The sequence below is a fragment of the Mobula birostris genome, chromosome 19 (assembly GCF_030028105.1).
Source record: "Mobula birostris isolate sMobBir1 chromosome 19, sMobBir1.hap1, whole genome shotgun sequence".
NCBI classification, from domain to species: Eukaryota; Metazoa; Chordata; class Chondrichthyes; order Myliobatiformes; family Myliobatidae; genus Mobula; species Mobula birostris.
The window spans coordinates 56,016,275-56,040,730 of NC_092388.1; the positions used below are offsets into that span (position 1 = coordinate 56,016,275).

At 43.0% G+C, this 24,456-nt stretch overlaps 1 protein-coding gene across 2 annotated transcripts in view; it reads right to left on the reverse strand.

Annotated features, from left to right (window-relative positions):
• The window catches only part of LOC140212615 (dysbindin-like), a 302,042-nt gene that overhangs the window by 230,730 nt on the left and 46,856 nt on the right, over nt 1-24,456 (reverse strand). Inside the window, exons 1-3 of one of the 2 annotated variants that reach the window (XM_072283634.1) lie at nt 20,126-20,285; nt 19,106-19,156; nt 16,424-16,474 (exon numbers count right to left, since the gene is read on the reverse strand). In XM_072283634.1, coding sequence (XP_072139735.1) covers nt 16,424-16,474; nt 19,106-19,156; nt 20,126-20,181 — 158 coding nt within the window. In that variant the 5' untranslated portion in view covers nt 20,182-20,285. Of the gene's footprint in view, nt 1-16,423; nt 16,475-19,105; nt 19,157-20,125; nt 20,286-24,456 lie in introns of those variants that run through there. The other variant, XM_072283635.1, reaches the window with a different exon arrangement.

Below are 24,456 nucleotides of genomic sequence, written 5' to 3' on the forward strand. Positions count from 1 at the left end.
AGTGATGGTGTTTGGAATAACATTTAAACTATGACAAAAGTAAATGCTAATTTTGGGAAAAGTTGATCAACCATTGCACGCATTATCTAGCCAGCTAGTGTTAATCTGTTTCCAGCAGAAAACAAAACCCACAATCTTCTACACAATTGCAAAACAAAACATTAGCAAATAATGAGAGTCATTAAAGGCACTGAAAGCCAAATATATCCTCAGGATCCAATTACACGCTTCTCAAGTTCTGTATACAGTGGCAGTGGAGATGGTGGACACAGTTAATGTCATCTTTCAAAATTCCTTAGGTTCCACAATGGTTCCAATGAGGTAGAAAATGTAACCCCACTGATTGAGGAAAGGAGATTAGGAGGAACTACAGTGCAATTACCTGGAAATCAATAGCAAATAAAATGCTGGAATATTCTAAAAGTGGTAACAGGACACTAATAAAAAAAACAGGATTGTGCAGAGTCAACATGGAGTCAGGGAAATGTTCTGTCAAATCTGCTGGCATTTTTGAGGATGTAACCAGAATATTCGGTAGGTAGGAACTAGTGGATGTGATTTATTAAACTTTCTGTTGCTCAAGGAATATTCAGGCATGGACTGAGTTTAGTCGTCAGAAAACTAAAAAAAGCATAAGCATTTTTGTCTTGGGAGTCTAACAAAATTGGATGTTGCAGGAATCAATGTTGAGACTCTAGATGTTGAGACAACTGGACAAGAGACTGTTGTTGAACAATTTCTAAAACAGAAATTGCTGGGAATGAAAATGAAATGATTTCATTACTTCAGCAAGTTAGGAACTACAAAGAATTAAGGTATCGACAATCATCTTGAATGTTAAAATGAAGATGAAGATTTACAATAGTCAAAAGCATTCTATGAAGGCAGTCCATTATCAGCACTCAGTGTCTTCTCTAATTTTGTTCATTTACAGTCAATCAAAAGAAAAAGGCAGCGTGTTGGTTGTCCATTGTATCTGACGACAATAGTGAAACCTGTGTGGGAGTTCTTAAAGTGGAAAAGCCATTGCACTGCTACAGTTCCACTCTCTTGACCTTGGAAGTCCAGACCCAGTGGAACGAGTTGTTGTTACGAACTGGGGTCTTGCTCAGTTGCAATGAATAACCATGACTTCTTCTGTGCCTTATCATGCCTTTCGCTTTCCACGAAGTGTTGCAGTACAACCTTCTTGACCATTGGATCTCACTGTTGATCTCATCTACCCAGTCCGGCAGAGCTGACTTTACTTCCTAGAATAGGCATGTCCCTATTTCACCGGGCAATAAGGCCCATCAGCTACCTTCACCTGGTTTAGCCCACCTGTTGAAGCTGTGTACCAAGGTGTGACAATTGTTGCATGCAAACAGCTACTTGGAGCCACGGGTTGAAAGCTCAGTGTCCAGTGGGGACCAGAGGTGAGTGAGCTGCCCCAGAATGGACATGAAGAAACCCTTAATGGTGGGGGGGGGGGGGGGGGTGCCACCCCTCCTTGTACACCCCATACACAGCAGCTTACAGTGGGTTAATACCACCATCGATAACTATTAGGAGCTAATGCACAGCTTTATAGTCCTATAATAGTATTGGTAATGTTCTAATCTGTTCTGTATTTTATTTAAATACACAATTTGTTACTCAGTTAAATGGAGGCTTGTCTTTTTTATACCTTTTTAACTATTTCCATGAAACCTCGGATAATTGAGGTAGCCCTTTAATTGAGCCAAAATGTATTGGCCCCGATGTGCCCCAATTAACCAGAATCCACAGTATACAAAATTTGTACGAGATACAAAGCTTGGTGGCTGAGAGAGCTTTGAAGAGAATAGACGGGATTCAAGAGGATATCAGCTAAGTGATTAGCAGTCAGAATATTGTGGAAAAATGCGAGATAATTTTTTTAGTAAGAAAATAGAAAAACTATTTTTACGCAATGAGAAAAGACCCTTATACTCGAATCATTGAAAGTTATTGTACAGTACCTTGGCCCTTACTGAGGGGAGGATTACAAGTATATGAGTAAAGCCACCTTAAGGAATTACACGGGTGCCTGGGAGACAGCATCAGGAATACTATGTTCATGTCTGGTACCTACCAAAGGAAGGCTGTACTTGCAGCAGTGGGAGTGCAACAAAGGTTTACCAATCTGATTCCTGGGCTGGAAGGGAGTTGGGGGAATGTGAGAGATTACGCACACTGGGCCTACTAGTCTCAGTTTAGAAGAATAACTATTAGTCTCATTGAAACATAAGATATTCTTATAGAGATTGGTAGTGTCGATGCTGGAGTATCTAAAACATCAAAGTAAGGGGTCAGCAATTCAGAGGCCAGATGAGCATATCATTGGAATACTCTATCGAGGGTGTAGAGGCTTAGTCACCAAGTATACTCAAACAGCAAAAAAAAAAATTCACCATGAAGGATCAAGGAAGTTGATTTAATGCCATGAAGCAGCAGCGATGAAGTGAGGCGACACTTCACCTGTGAGCCTTCTGAGGTCATCTACTGTATCAGGTGCTCCTGCTGTGGCCTCCTGTATAGTGGTCTACCTGACTCTGCTTTGGACACTTCTAAGTTGATTTTAACTGACGTGGCTGTTGTGTTTTACTATTTATTGTTATGTTTATTATTTAGTGTTGCATTTGTTATGTTATGATTGCACTGCTCCTGAGAAATGCTGTCTCATTCTGCCCTGCAGAGCTGATGTACGATTAGAATGACAATAAAGTTTTTTGAATCTTGAACCTTGGTGAAACCTGATATATATTGGCAGACTGCTTTGCCGAGCACCTACACTCCTTCTGCCACAAAAAGCAGGATCCCCCGGTGGCCACCCATTTTAATTGTACTTTCTATTCACATTCTGACAAGTCAATCCATGGTCTCCTCTACTGCCGTGATGAGGCCACACTCAGGTTGGAGGAGTAATACCTTATATTCCATCTGGGTAGCCTCCAATCTGATGGTATGAACATCAATTTCTCAAACTTCTAGTAATGCACCCCCCACCACCAATCCTCATTTCTGTGTCCCTCTCTTAACTCCCTCTGGTCCTCCTCCCCCTACCCTAGTGGTCACCAGCCTTTTTAAGCACAAGATCCCTGCCTCAACCTTAGTGAAAGGCAAGATCTACCTACTAAATCGTTTGGAGAAAAAACAGCTCAGATTGTACTTCCAACTTCAGGCCTTTTATTTGGGCTAATTGTATTTGAATTACACAAAATACTTTTGTTAAACTTTCAAATTAATTCAAACAAGAAAACACTGCAAATAGCATATCAAACAGGCCATAGCTGTCTTTCTTTAAGAATATTACAATACTTCACACCTTTAATTCTAAGTTTCATTATTTAATTTTATTTCAACACGAAAAATAAATGATTAAAAATTGACTGTTGCACTCAGTGTGATGACTGGGGCTGAATACTTTCTGCTAGTTCCCTGAAATTTGGCTCATAACTACAGACAACCAGTCTGGGACAGTCTGTGAGGTGTAGGGTTGCCAACTGTCCCGTATTTGCCGGGACATCCTGTATATTGGGCTAAATTGGTTTGTCCCTTATAGGACCGCCCTTTTCCCCTGCTAAGGTACAGCGTTCCTATGAAACCTTTTGTGCCGAAATGGCGTGAAGCAAAGAAGCAATTACCATTAATTTATATGGGAAAAATTTTTTGAGCGTTCCCAGACCCAAAAAAAACCTACCAAATCATACCATAAAACCTAAAATAACACTAACATATAGTAAAATCAGGAATGATATGATAAATACACAGCCTATATAAAGTAGAAATAATGAAGATTAATCCAAAACCGATCCGTGGAAAAAAACTGGCACGTACGCGCATGCGCACACAAGTGCCCACGCAAGGCTTCATGGTCATGGTAGTTTTTCCTCGGGGTAAACACAAGTGTCCTGGGATTTGACTGCTACTTTTGTCCCTTATTTGGGAGTGAGAAAGTTGGCAACGTTAGTCTGTCAGTAAGTCAGCTTTTAATAATTTTCATCTGTGAAAATGCAATTTCACACAGATAAGTTGACCTGAAGTAGGCACCGATTTTTAGTGCTATAAAACACACCGCGCATTGCTCGGCCCCATCAGTAGTAATTGCCACCAGTTTATGAATGGGGATGCCATTTTCACGGACATATTTTTTAAACTCATTGTAAATATCCTCACCTCGTGTTCTCTCCTTTGATTGCAAAAGAGTGAGGAAGTCCTCCTTTGTTATAAAATCCTGGAAAGCCATTCTGCCAAATACAACAAGCTGAGCTGTTTGCATTACATCCAGGGAGTCATCGAACTGTAGTGAAAAATATTCACGTCCTCTGACAGTAACTCCACCCTCCTTGTCACTGTTGCAGGGCCAAGCGGTATATTATATATTGCGGTTGTGATGTTGTTTTTGTTTTTAAAGTCATTAAAAACAGTCTCTGCAGTAATGGCCATTGCTTCCTTAAATAAATCGCCATCTGCAAAAGGCTTCTTGTGTTTAGCCAAAAGGTGACTTACACAAAATGATGCTTCCTTATTTTGAGCAGCATGTTTTGTGAAAAACGATTACTGGGTCTTCATCCTCGATTTCAGCTCCTCAACTTTCCTGGCACGAAAGGGGGGGGGGGGGGGTAGGTGTCTTTAAATTTCTGGTGGTTAGTGTTGTGGTGCCAGATTCCCTCTTTTAGTCAGTGCTTGTGTTTGGTGGCACAACATACATACACATTTGTCTTTCACCAAGGTAAATAGAAATTCCTCTTCCCATTCTGGATGTACATTTTCGCCTTCTTTTGTGAAGCCTCCACCATGCTATCAGGATATTGCGAACGATTGCCGATTGCGTCACCTCTGATCTGGGTCGACATTTACGTGTCGGGCCGCACCTAATTAATTAGCTTGTTTATTTCAGCTTTTTTTCTTAAAGATGTGCTGGGTGCGTTCCGACTACCACTGTCACTGCATTCTTCGCGGCCTGGAGGTTGGGGACCACTGCCGTATACTGATGTTTGCAACAGTCTGTACTCTTATCTAATTTAATTGGTCACTTTGATACAGCACAAGCTACACTGAAAACGTGGTGCATGGCGGAGAAGCTATAAACACATGCGCACTGGGCAGAAAGAACGGAACTAAAACCCCACAACTCGGAAACAATCTCTCTTTACAAACAACTTTTCGTAGCGAAAGTACTGCTATGTTACCATTATCCTAATTAGTATTACTTACTTTTATAATGTTCACATTACAACAGTATTTGTGTATTTATTTTTGATTATTTTCGGGATCGACTGGGAAAGTCTCAAAGATCGACCGGTCGATCGCAATCGACGGGTTGGTGACCACTACCCTACCCTTTCTTCCATGGTCTTCTGTCCTTTGCTGTCAGATTCACCTTTCTCCACCCCTTTATCTCTTTCACCAATCAATTTCCCAGCCCTTTACTTCACCCCCTCCCTTCTACTGGTTTTACCCATCACCTACCTCCTTGTACTTCTTCCTCCCCTCTGCCCCACCTTCTTAATCTGATTTCTCTCCTTCCTTTCCAGTCCTGAAGGGTCTAGGCCTGGACCCTTTTACTCAACTGTTTACTCTTTTCCATAGATGCTGCTGTTCCTCCAGTGTTATGTGTGTGTTGCTTTCTATTTCTTATATTCTTACATTCTGTACATTTGTGCTTCAATCTCAATTTCTGTTCTTAATTTCTACCAGCAACCTTAAACAACAAATATGAAGGACAACAGGCAGAGGCAAAGCTGTAATTTGGAGGTGTAATCCTAGAGAAGACAGTGGAGAATTGTTATCAACCATTTAATTATAGCTCACTTACATCACTACTCTAAACAGAGAAACAAGGTGCAGAATAGGATAACATTTTTTCACAAGCAAGGAGAGTGCTACATATTCTGCAATCACCATTGGTCCAGGTACAAATTAAATTCAGCTTCAGAAAGATTTCATTGGCAGATCAATGCAAAGATAAGTGTAAACTAAAAGCACAAAATTAAGATTTTCTTTTAATCATTAGTTTTTCCTGTAGTCATCAGCATTTCAATTCTTGCTTATGTAAACGACCACTAACAAAAAATCTAAAACATTCAATCCCCACAATATATTATTAAATACAGTTTGTATTCTCTACTCTCTTCAGAGTTTCAACTTCTATGTAACATTGTGCTATGGGCAAGATTCTTATTCAAACAACCTTTCTATTACAGTAAGAATCTCAGCACATCATTTGTTGAAACATTTTTACAAGTCAGTCCTTTTTCAATGGCCTTAAAAAGACTGCGCCTACAATTTACAAATAAAAGCATGAGGTGGAGGGATGTGGAAATCATAAGTAATACATGAAACAATGATAAATAAGGATTAATTATAGATACACTTACAGACATCCCACCCTGCAAAAACTCATTTCAGGGAGGTTGCGCCCCCGCCCCCCGCAAGCCCATATTCCCCCCCGCCCGGTCGACCTCCAAGGGTGTATATAATACTTTGTTGAGTGATTTTGTCTAATCTGTAAACCAAGTTGAGTATATGCAGAAAATGTGACATTAAAATATGTATTTATATTATATTATCATGTTAATTCTATTACAACTTTAAGCTGTCTACAGGGAGTTTGGCCTCATCAAGTAGGACATCAATAGCGTAGCTCCTTAGCAGCTAGCCAGCTAGTTTAAATAACGTTAGCTATGCTAATGAACGAATGACACCTGTTAAACTCACCTCAACGTCTTTTACATTTTAACCCACCATGGGCAATAGAAAAGTCACTATTGCAAACAGTGCAGCGAGCAACACTGTCATTATTTTTGAGGTCGACTGTAAATCCCGCCCACAGAGAAAACTGATAGGTCTACTTAGCAGGGGTCCGCAATCGTTTTTGCACCACAGACCAGTTTAATATTGACAATATTCTTGCGGACCAGCCGACCGGGAGCGGGGGTGTTAATCACAACTGGAATATAGGTGATAAGTCAATCACATCATAACATTTTAAGTAACATTTGGATATTAAACACACAGTGCATATTTTCCCCGTATGAACATATAAAATCATTGCAACACACCAATATCGCTGAATCAGTGGGAGCCCTGGGCTTGTTTCCCTGCAACAACACGGTCCTATCGAGGGGTGATGAGAGACAGTGATACTCGAAGGGGGTTCCTTATGTCCAGTCTATTCTTCAATTTAGTTTTTGTTGCATTCATTACAGAAAACTCCGCTTCACAGAGATATGTTGGAAATGGAAGCAATGTTTTCAGTGCTTCCGTGGCTACCTCAGGATATTCAGCCTTGTCTTTGATCCAGAATGCTGTCAGAGATGTTATGTCAAACATACTTTTCAGCCCACCATCATTTGCAAGCTCAAGGAGTTGATCTTTTTCCCGCGCTGACATGGATGATTCACCGGGGACATTCACAAATGGGTCACAGACCCATTCCTTTGCACGTCTTGGGTCACTGATGACCTTGCGTGCGTTAAAATTCAACAGTGTGTGACAGGGAATGAGGAAAGGTGCAGCTGACTCATATCGTTTCATATCGTCAAATCATATCATTTCCTCCTGGCCCGGTGGTTGGGAACCACTCTTAGCACAAAGAGAGACTAATCAGGATGCTCGCTCTCCCTCTTCCTCTCAAAAAAAATCTATTTCCGGGATATTGTATATAATTTCCGGGCGTCAGGGAGCCACTATCAATATGCGGGAGACTCCCGGAACTTCCAGGAGAGGTGGGATGTCTGCATTTAGTTTAGGATTTAGAAAATATTTTTGCTAAAGTTTGAGCACTATAATTTTAAAGTTGCTGTTATGAATGGAAAATTCCAATAAAACTCCAGAAATACTATAACATGCTTGATTAAGAGTTATATGCAAGAGTCCTTGGTTGAAAAATTTCTGCAGAGATGACATGTATCATCACCTTTCATGTCAATATTTTATATTCAAAATAAACAGCAAAGATAATTGACTCAGAAAATTGAAAATCAGGAACACTTGCATAAAATATTAATTCTAGAGCAAGTCACAACATGCCAGTCAAGATAATTTTTGTTGTATCCAACACACTATGTATTATTTCTAGTAGCATATCTACTAACACTAAAGCTCTCCATATGACGATAAATTCCCTAACCTTTTTGAACAAAATAGCATAACTACATTCCATGGATCACCCTTTGCCATTTCAACCAACTTCAACCAGAATCCACTACTAGACATATTAATTGGGAAACCAGTCATTGCGGATCGGAAATAACATCTCCTCCTCGGTGACAATCAGCATCGACCCACCTCAAGGATGCATGGTTCGTCTACTACTCTACTCTCTCTACACCATTGACTGTGTGGTTGGATAGGCACAGCACAAACTATAAATATGTGATGACACAACTGTTGTCAGCCCAAGCTCAGATGGTGACAAGGAGGTGTACAGGAGTGAGGAAGATCAGCTGGTTAAGTGGTTTAACAACAAAAACTTTGCACTCAATGTCAGTAAGACCAAAGAACTGATTGTGAATTTCAGGAAGGGAAAATCGACAGAACACACAGTCCTTTTTTAGGGGACAGGAGTGGAAAGGGTAAGCAGTTTCAAGTTCTTGGGTGTCAACATCTCTGAAGACCTAACCTGGGCCCAACATATTGATGCAATTATGAAGGCGGCATGCCAACAGCTATATTTCATTAGGAGTTTGAGGAGATTTGGTTTGTCACCACAGACTAGCATATTTCTACAGATGTACTGTGAAGAGCATTATAACTGATTGCATCACCATCTGGTAAGGAAGGGCCACTGCACAGGATCAGAAAAGGCTGCAGAGGACTGTGAAGTCCACCAGCTCTATCATGGGTACTAGCCTCGCCAGCAGAGGACATTTGCAATAGATGCTGCATTAAAATAAATGAACCTTCGAAAAAGGCAGCATCTATCATTAAGGATCCCCACTACCTGGGAGCCTGAAATTCAAAGTTTTAGAAACAACTTCTTCCCCTACACCATTAGATTTCTGACTGGACAATAAACACATGAACGTTACCTCACTCTGTTTGCTCTCTTCTTGCACTTTTTTAAAAATCCATTTATACTTACCATAATTTACAGTATACTTTACATACTGCCACCACAAAGCAACAAATTTCATGACATATGTGAGTGATAATAAACCTGATTCTGAATCCCCATCCTCCTGTTCCCTCTCAGCACCTTAAAAGGGATTGCTCCCTTCATAATTTCTCTGCACACTCGTATCTTCCAGTTCCCCATGCAACTAGAGGCAATGAATTACCCAACCCTTCACCCCTTTCCTTCCTACTCAAGACCCCAGTCTTTCTAGGTGAAGCAGCAATTCACTTGTACTCCCTCCAATCTTGCGTACTGCATTCACTGTTCACCATGTGTTCTGCCTTATATGGGGGGGGGGGAACCAAATACAGATTGGTTGGTCTTTACGTAGAGCACCAGCATTCAGTCAGTGGGACTTTATCTGCTATACTAATTCATCATCCCACTGCCACACCGACTGTAGCTTCCTGCAATGCTATAGGGTCCAAAACAACCTGATGAGCAACATTGCGCATTCCATCTGCAAATGTAGCAGCCAGGGTACTCAATATCAAATTCTCCAACATCAGATAGCTAACTCTTTCTGTATCACAACTCGCTATTTGTACCTGTCATCATTTCAGCTCAGTATTTCTTCATCTATTCATAAAGCCTAGCCTGTTGGACTTGTCCTACAGCCCCACTCTCTCCATTTAGATTCAGCAATGCTGTTTCATTTAAACTCAATGATTATTCCTTTCTTCTAATTTTTGTCAAGGTGTCAAACAAAACTGATTTCCATAGTCATATCTCTTTCCTACCTATCCAGCCCCAACTTATCACACACTGATTTCTACTCAAATTCCAGCCTTCACAATTTGGACCCACTCAGAATCACAGACACATTCAAGTTATTCTGTATTACTTGTCAGTGTTCTTACTGCATCCCAAGATCCACCAGTGATGCTATGCATCATCACATGCACATCCTCTCTCTACCAGCATCAGCTGTCTATCTCAAAGCTGTTGCGATGCATACACAGAACAGCACAGTACAATCCATTCAGCCACACAACAAAAGTTCCACTTTTTTCTCTGCCACATTTGGAGCTGCAACAGGCGATATCTTTCTTCCTTTAAAAGACTGCAAATCTTATCTCCTTTATGTTCTTAGAAGTTTGCCCAAATTCAGCATGTCATTTAAAACTTTGACATAGACTATAGATGCACAGAGGAAAGTACCCTAACAGGTTACATCACAGCCTGGTATGGAAACACCAATTCCCAAGATGAAAAAAAGCCTACGAAAATTGATGGATACAGCCCAGTCCATCACAGGCAAAGCCTTCTACACCATTAAGCACATCTACAGGGAGCACTGCCACAAGCAAGGACACCCACCATCCGGGCCAAGCTCTCCTCACTGTTGCCATTGGGAAGGAGGTGCAAGAACCTAAGGTCCCACACCACAGGGTTCAAAACAGTGATTAACCTTCAACCATTAACTACTGAACTAGCAAAGATAACCACTCAATTCAATTTTGAACTGATTCCACAACCTTTGGACTCACTTTCAAGAACTCTACAACTCATTTTCTCGGTATTATTTAATTACTTTTCTTTATTTGGACATTGTGTCATCTTTTGCACATTGGTTGTCGGGTTTTGCTTGTGTGCTGTTTTTCATTGATTGTATTTTATTTCTTTGTTCTGCTATGAATGCCTGCAAGAAAATGGATCTCAGGGAAGTACTCAGATTATGGTGATATACTGTATATGTACTTTGGTTCCTTAAGGTTGTTATAGCCGGGGGTAGTAATGGGGACAAGCTCCTACTAATGCTCCCAATGGTGTGCTCCTGGCCTTCACACGTGGCTTAGCCACTAAGCCCGGTGGAACCATTTCTACTGATAGGGAAACGGCAAAGACAAGTTATTGGCGTCTTAAAACCAGTTGCTTCCGCCAGATAGGGCATGTCAGCCGTGGTTGGCAGCTCATCCAGAAAGAAAACTCTGATCTCAAACCTCCACTGCCTTGGGGCTATACCGACTCATGGGGAAGGCTTCAGGAGTAAACCCCCAGGAGAAAAATATTAAGCTGGAATCCCTAAGGCAGTCCTACATTGAATTCAATGCTGAATGGCAACTCCTGCGACATTTCTGGTGCCAAACTGTGTCAGTCTCTGCCGTTCATTTGGGTTCATCAGCTGCGTGGAGAGGAGGTCGTCGCTACATGGGCAACAGCCATATCGTACTGCCCAGGCTTGCGTATCTAGACAGCTAAGATACAAAATCCATGGTCAATTCTGACCAACAAGAGGCCTCAGACTTCGATAATAAATTTATTTTGAACTTCAACAGCTCTTCAATTCTACTATCACTCCAGACCTTTCTCCACTTCTTATTACTCTGACTCAATCTCTCCCCCAAGTTCCACCATCCTTTCTGATCTTGAACGATCAGTATTCAGAGGAGATATCAGCTTTGTCTCCCAATGGGCCCATTTTAAAGAATTCTAACCCTAATGCAATGTTGAACTCTTCTAATGTTGCTTCCACACCTTTCTTTGGCCAGAGGTCCTCTTTACCAACACACTTCTTTATCTTGCTCACCTTGCTCTAACACTGAACAGCTCTACCCATTCGCTCCTGATCAAATGTGGGTACCTCCAGGGACCCAAGCAAAGCCCATCTTTCTGCGAGATATATTAAAGTCATCTCATTTCCTCTTTCATCAGCATAGAGATGACTGCATTGATTTTTTTTCCTGCACTCAGAACTTGAAAATTTCACCACTTTTGCTGCTAATTTCTACCCTATTCTCAGCTTCATAGTCCACCTCTGACTCTTCCACACTTTTCTGAATCTGTTTCCATCTCAAGAGACAAGCCAGCCCCAACCACTCCTTTTCAAGCCTGACTACCTTGATTATATTTCTTCTAATCTCGGCTCCTGTAAGAACTCCACTCAATTTTCTCAGTTTTCTGGTTCTCTGTCACCTTTACTGCAATAAGAAGACATTCCATATTGGTGTCTCTAAAAAGTCTTCCTTCTTCCTGACCCTGCCACTACTCCCATCAAAGTGAACAAAGCTGCTGGCTACTTCTCATCAATTTCCCATAACACTGCTCACATTCTCCTGGATAGAGCAAGAACTGAGCTCCCCTGGTGCTCAACTTCCAACCCACCAGCCTTTGCATTCAACACATCCTTCACAATAAACAGGAATTGGGCAGATGCTGGAAATTCAAGCAACACACATAAAAGTTGCTGGTGAACGCAGCAGGCCAGGCAGCATCTCTAGGAAGAGGTGCAGTCGACGTTTCAGGCCGAGACCCTTCATCAGGACTAACTGAAAGAAGAGATAGTAAGAGATCTGAAATTCGGATCTCCCCTTCCCCCTCCCTATCTTGTTTGAGATGAAAGTGAAGATTGGTAACTTGGCTTTGCTGCTTGTTTGTAGGGTTGCTTGCCGAGCCTGGAGGTTAGGTTGCAAACGTTTTGTCACCAGCCAAGGTAACGTCTTCAGTGCGCAATTGAGTGTTGTTTTTTTGCAAGTGCTCGTGTTATTCTGATTGATCGGCTGTTACCCTAGCTGCTAGTCTCCGCTGGGTCCCAGCCAACTGATAGCTGAGTGATCTCTGCTGGCCCTTATCCCTGGTTATCAGTCATTGCAAGATAGGCTCCTCAGGTGTCTGTAACTTATCCCTTGGCCCCAATGCTGCAGACGCATAGGTTGATAAATTGCGTCCAGTTCAATACGCTTGTTAATAGAGTCTTTTGATGAGACCGAAGCTTCTAAGAATTCTCTTCATTTCATATTTTGCGCTTCTGCCAGGATTTTTGTAGAATTCCCAGGCGAATTCCCAGTCCTTCTTCGCCTTCATGTACTGCAACAAGTAACAGAGGATCGACAAAAGGATCTGTTTTTTTGGGAAACTACAAAAATCCAATCAGAACAATGAGTCAGCCCAACACAAACACTCCACAAAAACAACACTCAATTGCACTGATGATGTCACTTTGACTAGTGACGAAACGCTTGTGACCTAACCTCCAGGCTCGGCGAACAACCCTACAAACAAACCTCATTTTGTGTCTCAGCACAGTGCACCCTTCCATAGTCAATAATGAATCCTACCAAAACTAAGCAAATTTTTATGTGTGCTGATAGAACCATTAATTTCTGCCTGTCATCACACTGACTTTGTTTTTTCTTATTCTGGGAATATGCTGCATCCTAACTATTAACAACACATTAAACAGACAGAAGCATAATACATATTTCCATTCACCCATTTGGTTACATCCTATCAGAGATGCTCCCTTAGTCCCACTCAATCCTCGTCCACTTTCTCTGCTACTGAAAACTAATTTGTTTTTTCTCTTTCCCAATTCTGAACAAGTAAACTAAAATGTTAACTCAAACACGAGGAATTCTGCAGATGTTGGAAATTCAAGCAACACACATCAAAGTTGTTGGTGAACGCAGAAGGCCAGGCAGCATCTCTAGGAAGAGGTACAGTTGACATTTTGGGCCAAGACCCTTCGTCAGGACTAATTGACAGAAGAGCTAGCAAGAGATTTGAAAGTGGGAGGGGGAGGGGGAGGGGGAGATCCAAAATGATAGGAGAAGACAGGAGGGGGAGGGATGGAGCCAAGAGCTGGACAGGTGATTGGCAAAAGGGATATGAGAGGATCATGGGACAGGAGGCCCAGGAAGAAGGAAACGGGGGAAGGGGGAAAGCCCAGAGGATGGGCAAGGGGTATAGTCAGAGGGAGAAAGAGGAGAGAGAGAGAGAAAGAAAGAATGTGTGTATATAAATAAATAATGGATGGGGTACGAGGGGGAGGTGGGGCATTAGCTTAAGTTAGAGAAGTCAATGTTCATGCCATCAGGTTGGAGGCTACCCAGACGGAATATAAGGTGTTGTTCCTCCAACCTGAGTGTGGCTTCATCTTTACGGTAGAGGATGCTGTGGATAGACATATCAGAATGGGAATGGGATGTGGAATTAAAATGTGTGGCCACTGGGAGATCCTGCTTTCTCTGGTGGACAGAGCGTAGGTGTCCCAGAGATCTCCCAGTCTGCGTCGGGTCTCGCCAATATATAGAAGGCCACATCAGGAGCACCGGACGCAGTATATCACCCCAGCCAACTCACAGGTGAAATGTCACCTCACCTGGAAGGACTGTCTGGGGCCCTGAATGGTGGTAAGGGAGGAAGTGTAAGGGCATGTGTAGCACTTGTTCCGCTTACAAGGATAAATGCCAGGAGGGAGATCAGTGGGGAGGGATGGGGGGGACGACGAATGGGCAAGGGAGTCGCGTATGGAGCAATTCCTGTGGAAAGCGGGGAGGGGGGGGGAGGGAAAGATGTGCTTAGTGGTGGGATCCCATTGGATTTGGCAGAAGTTACGGAGAATAATATGTTGGACCTGGAGGCTGGTGGGGTGGTAGGTGAGGACCAGGGGAACCCTATTCCTAGTGGGGTGGTGGGAGGATGGAGTGAGAGCAGATGTGCGTGAAATGGGGGAGGTGCGTTTGAGAGCAGAGTTGATGGTGGAGGAAGGGAAGCCCCTTTATTTAAAAAAGGAAGACATCTCCCTCGTCCTAGAATGAAAAGCCTCATCCTGAGAGCAGATGCGGCGGAGATGGAGGAATTGTGAGAAGGGGATGGCATTTTTGCAAGAGACAGGGTGAGAAGAGGAATAGTCCAGATAGCTGTGAGAGTCAGTAGGCTTATAGTAGACATTGGTAGATAAGCTGTCTCCAGAGATAGAGACAGAAAGATCTAGAAAGGGGAGGGAGGTGTCAGAAATGGACCAGGTAAACTTGAGGGTAGGGTGAAAGTTGGAGGCAAAGTTAATAAAGTCAACGAGAACATCTTTCCCTCCCCGCCCCCCCCCCGCTTTCCGCAGGGATCACTCCCTACGTGACTCCCTTGTCCATTCATTCCCCCCCCCCCCATCCTTCCCCACTGATCTCCCTCCTGGCACTTATCCTATTAAGCGGAACAAGTGCTACACATGCCCTTACACTTCCTCCCTTACCACCATTCAGGGCCCCAGACAGTCCTTCCAGGTGAAGGCAATACTTCACCTGTAGGTCAGCTGGGGTGATATACTGCGTCCGGTGCTCCCGATGTGGCCTTCTATATATTGGCGAGACCCGACGCAGACTGGGAGATCGTTTTGCTGAACACCTACGCTCTGTCAGCCAGACAAAGCAGGATCTCCCAGTGGCCGGAAATTTTAATTCCACATCCCATTCCCATTCTGATATGTCTATCTACGGCCTACTCTACTGTAAAGATGAAGCCACACTCAGGTTGGAGGAACAACACCTTGTATTCCGTCAGGGTAGCCTCCAACCTTACGGCATGAACATTGACTTCTCTAACTTCTGCTAATGCCCCACCTCCCCCTTGTACCCCATCCGTTATTTATTTATATACACACATTCTTTCTCTCTCTCTCTCTCTCCTTTTTCTCCCTCTGTTTTCTCTGACTATACCCCTTGCCCATCCTCTGGGTTTCCCCCCCTCCCCCTTTTCCTTCTCCCTGGGCCTCCTGTCCCATGATCCTCTCATATCCCTTTTGCCTATCACCTGTCCAGCTCTTGGCTCCATCCCTCCCCCTCCTGTCTTCTCCTATCATTTTGGATCTCCCCCTCTCTCTCCCACTTTCAAATCTCTTACTAGCTCTTCCTTCAGTTAGTCCTGACGAATGGTCTCGGCCCGAAACGTCGACTGTACCTCTTCCTAGAGATGCTGCCTGGCCTGCTGCGTCCACCAGCAACTTTAATGTGTGTTGCTAAAATGTTAACTGTTCTCTTTCCATGAAATCATATTTTCAGTAATCCCAGCATTTTGTTTTTATAGTAACATACATTGCTGCAGTGTATTTTGTGTAAAATTCCTCAGCCTTCTCAGATACAAATTTGAAACAAAAATATGAATGTGAAACAGGAGAAAGTTAGTAAGGGAAATTAAATATAAGCATCAACAGCTGTTTTAATCTGAAATATATATTAAGCAATAGATTCCATACAACACAAAATGAATGAATTAAGGAACTGTATTTTCTATTTATATCCATTCCATTGTTTTTGATGAATGAAGTTTTATATTAAACATTTAAACACATAGAAGTTTTATTAGCGTTGTAAGGCAGTGCTCTGGTGCATTTTTATTGACAAACCAAATTAACTTGTCTTTTGTATTAGTTGTTACCTATATTTTTCTTATGTCATAATATTAATGCAAGGTTCTTCCAAATTTCACCAAGAGAAGCAGAGTTTTCCCTAAAGAAATGTGCATGTTTAAATGTGAACATACCTCAGCTACCGTAAAATCTAAGCAAACAAGTATAAGTTCCCTTACCTGTTTAATAACTCAGCTCCTGCAGAAAACTTCTGCAAATCATCTGCGCTTCTGTAAAAGCAAATCAGAGATGTTAACGCAAAGTGTATAGTAAAACCTGGATAACATACTACCCAATTTACATTACTAATCCACATTTTTCTAGATAATGCAAAACAGAATTCTTCTATTTTTCTGCACACGTTGAATAAGTAAAATAACTGCCATCCTTCAATTACCCAAAAACAAAAACGTGATCTTCTCTCGGTCGAGTCAGTCATTTTCCTGTAGGGCTCAGAAACTGCTATCTCAAATGCATGGCAGACAGCATTATATATCATAGAAAATTTAAAAATTATTGTACCTTTTGCTTTGCAAACTGTGCAATGTCAGTTTTATGTGGTAAACATTTCATTGAATACAACAATGTGTAATAAATTTGACTGGCTGCATCATGGCCTGATATGGGAACACTAATGCCTTTGAACAGAAAATCCTACTAAAGGTAGTGGATTCATCGCAATACAACATGGGTAAAGCCCTCCCAACCATTGAGCACATCTACATGAAATGCTGTCATAGCAAAGCAGCATCCATCATCAGAGAACCACACCAGCCAGTCCATGCTCTCTTCTCGCTGTTACCGTCAGGTAAGGTACAAGAGCCTCAGGACTCACACCACCAGGTTTAAGAATTGTTACTACCTCTCAACCATCAGGCGCTTGAACAAAGCGGGATAACGACACAAACTTAACCATCCATTGAGATGTTCTTACAACCAATGATCACACTTTAAAGACTCCTGTCTTGTTATCTCATATTCTCATTATTCATTGCTGTTTATTTACATTTGCGTTTGCACAGTTTGATGTCTTCTGCACTCTGGTTGACTTTTCATTGATCTTGTGTGTTACTATTCTGTAGAGTTACAGAGTATGCCAGAAGAAAAAAGATAATCTCAGGGTTGTATATGGTACTTTGATAATAACATTTACTTTGTACAGGTGTCCCCCGCTTTTCGAACGTTTGCTTTACGAAACCTCACTGTTACGAAAGACCTACATTAGTTCCCTGTTTTCGCTAACAGGTGTTTTCACTGTTACGCAAAAAGGCAGCACACGAAAAAAGCAGCGCGTGCCCTGAGCAGCCGCTTTCCCCCGGATTCGGAACGGCATTCTAGCCGGCATTGCTTAAACACGTGCCTATGAACAGTCATTAGCAAGATGAGTTCTAAGGTATCGGAAAAGCCTGAAAGAGCTCGTAAGGGTGTTACACTTAGCGTAAAACTAGACATAATTAAGCATTTCGATCGTGGTGAATGAAGTAAGGACAAAGTGAGTTTGGCTTGTGGAAGTTGACAAAGATGATATTGAAGGGGTTTTGGCATCCCATGACCAAGAACTGATAGATGAAGAGCTGATGCAATTGGAAGAAAAAAAGATAACAATCGAAACCGAATGTAGTAGCAAACGGACCGAAAGTGAAGTTGTCCAGGAACTGAATGTGAAGCAACTGTATGAGATTTTCGCTGCAATGATAAAGTACGACTTTAATTTTGAAAGGGCACGTCGGTTTCGGGCATATTTGCAGGATAGTTTGAGTTGCTTACAAAGAACTGTATGATAGAAAAATGCGCGAGGCTACGCAGTCAAGCAAGCCTTCCACATCAGCCACAGCAGACGACGAACCTCGACCTTCAACATCGAGGCAGGCAGACATAGAAGAACTGCCTGCCCTGATGGAAACAGACATCAAGATGACACCCCAGTGTCTCACCACCCCAACCCCCGGGCCGTGGACAGATTGCCGATTGTGTCACCTCTGATCTGGGCCAACATTTACATGCCGGGCAGCACCTAATTAATTAGTTTGTTTGTTTCGGCTTTTTTACTTAAAGATGCACTGGGTGCGTCCCGGCCACAGCTGTACCCCTGCATGTTTCGTGGATTGGTATTGGTTCGCTGCCCGGAGGGTGGGGGCCACTGCACCTCCCAACCTCTGACAACTCAGCCTAACACACCATCATCTGTGTGCTCGATGTCTTCCTGATTCCCATAAGTGATACTACACTGTACATACATTATTTCTACTTTATATAGGCTGTGTATTTTTATGTGTTATTTGGTATGATTTGGCAGCTTCATAGCTTAAAGGTTACTGGAGAGTGCTTGCGCTATGATTTTGCCGACGGCGCTTGTGCCGTGTTTCTGCTGAGAGCGCTTGCTTGAGATTTTTGCTACAGAGAACAGTGCAGCAATGATTGTGGAAAAGTATTTCTACTTTATATAGGCTGCGTATTTATCATATCATTCCTGCTTTTACTATTTTTTACTGTTATTTTCGGTTTTATGTGTTATTTGGCATGATTTGGTAGGTTATTTCTGGGTCTGTGAACACTCAGAAATTTTTCCCATATAAATTAATGGTAACTGCTTCTTTGCTTTACGACATTCCGGCTTACGAACCGTTTCATAGAACGCTCTACCTTCGGAAGGCGGGGGAAACCTGTACTGTGAATTTTTCTGTAAACTAAAAATAAACATATCTGAAATGCAAAATAACTTCAACCAAAGAAAGCACGAATATTCCCTCAAGCAGAATAAAGACAATTTACACCATCTGTCAAATATTAGTGGTATTGCCAAAAAACAAACTCACGCAAGCTAATCAGTCTGCAACATGTATTTGTAATAAACAGATTACCTTGACTTCTTAATTTTTACTTCTTTAGATCTGTCACTTAGCGTCTTTAAACTGAAATGAGAAATAAAGAAATATTTTATTTTACAGATGCACTAAGCAGTGTGTGCTTTGAATTTGCAATCTTTTATTTGCACCAGTTGATTCTCTAAAGTTATACAAATAAGATTTAAATTCCTATTTTATTATTATATATCAATACTTAAAGTATTCCATTGGCATTAAAATATACATAAGGGATCGATTGAAAAACTTAGATACCGTCTTCTTTGACCTGCAGTATAATGTGGGTTTTCCAAAAAAAATTGCCAGTTCAAATTTTTTTCTGCCCTCAATGCATGGACAGATTTACCCAGAATGAGGTAAAACGTTAATTCACTGTTTCTATATGCTCTGTGCAAAATAAACAAGAGTAGGTCATGAAGGTTTTCACCTGTGACATACCTACCACACGTTACAAACGTCAGTGCAACCCTTTTATTTGGAGGCTTCCAATCCAATGCAAAGTGAAAGTTCACTTATTTCAGCAGCCAACTGAAGAGTAATTTGTGCAAAGCTTAAAGCCAAGTTTTACTCCAATTTTCGATGCCATTCATCATCAGCTACCAGGAAAAAGGTTCGCCTGCGTCCTTAGCTGTTCTCACATGACCATCATGCGGATTTAATTTCAAGATTTGCAAAATAAAAAGGGTCTAATTAAGTGTAGATGTGTAAACGTTATAAATATTTAAGATTTTTTACCAGTATAAAAATAAAAACTCTCCAAACGAATATGCTACCTTACTCATCGGGGACTATTTACGAACTTGTGGAAGGAGGCTGGGCTCGATGTCAGAACTGACACAGAAGCTGTCACCCGCCTGTTTTATTAATCAAACACAGCGGCATCGCTGCATGTATTGGGGAGCCTGTGTTGATCCTACCGGAGGAACGGAAGAGGGAGCCCATGGCCCTGAGCTAACCTAGCCCAGTTTGAGCCTCAGCCTGGGCCCGGTCCTCCCGCCAGCCGCTGCCCCCGCCTACCCGCTGCTCAGATCCTGCTGCGCGCTCAGCAGCCGCTCCTTAAAGTTCTCAAACATCTCTCCGGCCCCCGACGCTGCTCAGTTGCAGGTGTGCGCCGTCTCCGTCCATCCGCACGCACCGCTCCACTGGGGAGGGGCCCTCCACACGCACATCCGGGCTACCCTCGCCGCCTAGCAACCAAGGCCTAGTCCCGGAGAGGGAGGTGCACTGTCCGTAAAAACGAGTCAGACCGGCTAGTTTATAATCGCGATCTTTGGTGAAAACCTGCTGATTAATATTGCTGATGGTTAACTATACAGTGTATAAAAAAAACATTACGTCTCTCTGTACACTGGGATTAGTCAGTCGTCCCTGTCCCGCCTGCAACTGGTCTAGAACGCCGCAGCCAGGCTCCTGACAGGTGCCCGGAAGAGGGACCATATTACTTCCATCCTGGCCTCTCTCCACTGGTTACCAGTACGGTTTAGAATTGATTCTCCTGTTTGTTTATAAAGCCCTAAATGGCTGCCCCCCTCCTATATCGCAGACCTTCTAACCCTTTATTCTAGCAACTCGCTGGAGGAACTCAGCAAGTCGGGCAGTATCCGTGGAAACGAACAGTTAACGTTTCAGGCTGAGACCCTTCATCAGGACTGAAGAGGGAAGGGGGCAGGGGCCCTAAAAAGAAGGTGGGGGGAGGGTGGGATGGAAAAGGCAGGTAGATGCCAGGTGAAAAACCTATAAGGGGAAAGATCAAGGGGTAGGGGAGGGGATAGGCAGGAAAGGTGAAAAAGGAATAGGGGAAAGCACAATGGGTAGTAGAAGGAAGCAGAACCAAGAGGGAGATGATAGGCAGCTGGGGGCAGGGGCAGAGTGAAACTGGGATGGGGGAGGGAATTACCGGCAGTTGGAGAATTCAGTGTTCGTGCCCAGAAGCTGGAGACTACCCAGGCGGTATATGAGGTGTTGCTCCTCCAACCTGAGTTTGGCCTCATCATGGCAGTAGAGGAGGCCATGTATGGACATAGCCGAATAGGAATGTGAAGCAGAGTTGAAGTGGGTGGTAACCGGGAGATCCTGTCTGTTGTGGCAGACAGAGCGGAGGTGCTCGACGAAGTGGTCCCCCAATCTGCGTTGGGTCTCACTGATGTAGAGGAGGCCGCACTGGGAGCACCGGATGTAATAGATGACCCCAACAGACTCACAAGTGAAGTGTTGCCTCACCTGGAAGGACTGTTTGGGGCCCTGAATAGTGGTGAGAGAGGAGCTGTAGGGACAGGTGTAGCACTTACGCTTGCAGGGATAAGTGCCAGGTGGGAGGTCCGTGGGGAGGGACGTGTGGACCAAGGAGTCGTGGAGGGAACGATCTCTGTGGAAAGCAGAGAGGGGTAGAGAGGGAAAGATGTGCTTAGTGGTGGGGTCCTGTTGAAGGTGGCAGAAGTTGAGGAGGATAGTGTAAACACAAAATCTGCAAATGCTGGGGTCAAAGCAACACTAACAACACACTGGAGGAACTCAGCAGGTCGGGCAGCATCTGTGGAAACGATCAGTCAACGTTTCGGGCCGGAACCCTTCATCAGGACTGTAGAGGGAAGGGGCAGAGGCCCTATGAAGAAGGTGGGGGAGGGTGGGAAGGAGAAGGCTGGTAGGATCCAGGTGAAAAACCAGTAAGGGGGAAAGATAAAGGGGTAAGGGAGGGGAAGCAGGGAGGTGATAGGCAGGAAAGGTGAATAAGGAATAGGGGAAAACACAATGGGTAGTAGAAGGAGGTGGAACCATGAGGGAAGTGATAGGCAGCTGGGGGAGGGGGCAGAGTGACATAGGGATAGAGGAAGGGAGGAGGAGGGAATTTCCAGCAACACCTTATATACTGTCTAGGTAGTCTCCAGCCCCTTGGTATGAACATAGAATTCTCCAACTTCCAGTAATTCCCTCCCCCTCCCTTCCTCTATCCCTATGTCACTCTGCCCCCTCCCCCAGCTGCCTACCACCTCCCTTATGGTTCCACCTCCTTCTACTACCCATTGTGTTTTCCCCTATTCCTTATTCACCTTTCCTGCCTATCACCTCCCTGCTTCCTCTACCCCACCCCTTTATCTTTCCCCTTACTGGTTTTTCACCTGGATCCTACCAGCCTTCTCCTTCCCACCCTCCCCCCACCTTCTTTATAGGGCCTCTGCCCTCTACAGTCCTGACGAAGGGTTCCGGCCCAAAATGTTGACTGACCGTTTCCACAGATGCTGCCCAACCTGCTGAGTTCCTCCAGCGTGTTGTGAGGAGCATAGTGTGCTGGATCCGGAGGCTGGTGGGGTGGTAGATGAGGACAAGGGAAACTCTGTCCCTGTTGTGGTGACGGGAGGATGGGGTGAGGGCCAAAGTGCGGGAAATGGAGGAGATGCGGGTGAGGGCATCACTGATGACGGCAGAAGGGAAACCACGATCCTTAAAGAAAGAGGACATTTGAGATGTCCTGGAATGGAAAGCCTCATCCTGGGAGCAGATGCGGTGGAGATGGAGGAACTGGGAATAGCATTTTTAATTTTCTCTGTCTCTGCTGCATCTGCATCGCACTTTCTCTTCAACAATCACTATATTTTGCATTATTTTCCTATTTGAACTACCACGATGTACTTACATTTTTTTTGAATGATCTGTATGCAAAACTTATATTTTTCTCTGTATCTCAATACATAGGACCATTAATGAACCTATTGCTAATAACTAATCCAAGGGAATTCCAAAGTTGCATTACCTTCTGAATAAAGAAATCTTTCCTCATTTCAATCCTACATAGCATTTAGTATAAATTTTGAGACAGTTCTAGACTCCTCACCAGGGGTAAACATCATCCCATTTTCTACCCTCCAATTAGCAAGCACCTGCGCAGTTGGAATTTAATAGCTGGAGCATTTACTGTGTTTGTGGTTACTTTCATCCATGGATGTATTCCATCAACTTCCAGGTTTATTCATATCTCTAGTGTTTTATATTTTATATATATGCACACACATTAGTAATGTTTTCCTCATTAGTACTGGATCCTTGGTTCTCCAAAATTTCTGGTGGATTCCTTTGTTTTCTTCCATAAAGGCAGACACAAATTATTTAATTATTTTTTTACACCACTACTTTTATACCCCACTATAAATTATTCTATTTCTATCACCAAGGGACTCATGTTTGTTTTTGCTAGTCTTTTATTATCATGGGTATAAAGCAAGTCTTGCAGTTAGTTTCTAAATTTCTTAGTGTAATGCCCTGATTCACATCTTTAGTGTTATGCTGTAGGTATTTCATTTAGTCACTTTGTATGAGCAGCCTGTTCTGCTTTCAGCCTGTTTGGGTTATTGTTGAAGATAAGGGATGATGTGGAATGGGTGCCATCCAATTATCGGAAGGTTTTCTCAGTGAGGGACAATAAGGTTGGTCTTGGGTTTTTGGTTCGGCGGGAGATGAAGAGAGAAGATGCTGGGGAGAACCAGTTGTAGCATAAGATCCGGTGGGAGACCCATTTGTTCGAGATGGATTGCAAGTGATGTTCAGAAGGTGGTGTGGGCATCCACGCTGACCGAGGGCCCAGCACACGAATGACAGAGAAGTTCAAGATGAGCTCCGACTTGTGTACTGTTTAATTAATTTAGTTTACTCTGACTGTTTAATTAGAATGGGCCCTTTTTGTTATTCTTTACTAACCCTTAAGTTAAGATTCATCAATATAATTCCTTTAATCATATGCAGTGTACTGTCCGTTATTTCGTGGCACTAATTTGTAACAGGGTAGCAAATCATGCAGCATCCACACAAACCGGGGTTTGGGGTGGGACGAGCCATCTCAATCTCATTAATTTGGCGGGGTTTGAGCGTGTCTTCCCTAGACTTATGCAGCCAAGGAAACCAGGGTGTTTCATTAGGCATATATTCTTCTAAGATAATCTCCCCTTATCAACCAAATTTGATTTTTTGAATCACAGAAACATGCAGATAGCAAGAGCCTCTTCTGACCCACCTTGTCCATACAGACCATTATAACCACCTACATGAATTCTAAAAGACTTCCAGTGCTCAGGCTTATTGCATTTTTTCAGGCAACTTTATGCTTCTCCATTTGATTTGATATGTTATTGAATATCTCCTGTAATCCGTGGTTGGACTACATTTCCTGTTATGCTTTGTTTTGTGAGAGAGTGTAACTTACTGTGAGACATCTTATTTCTTTAAAAGCCAGCCACTGCTGTGCACTGTCACAAACGAGAAAATCTGCAGATGCTGGAAATCCGAACAACACACACAAAATGCTGGAGAAACTCAGCAGGCAAGGCAGCATCTATGGGAAAAAGTACAGTAAACGATTT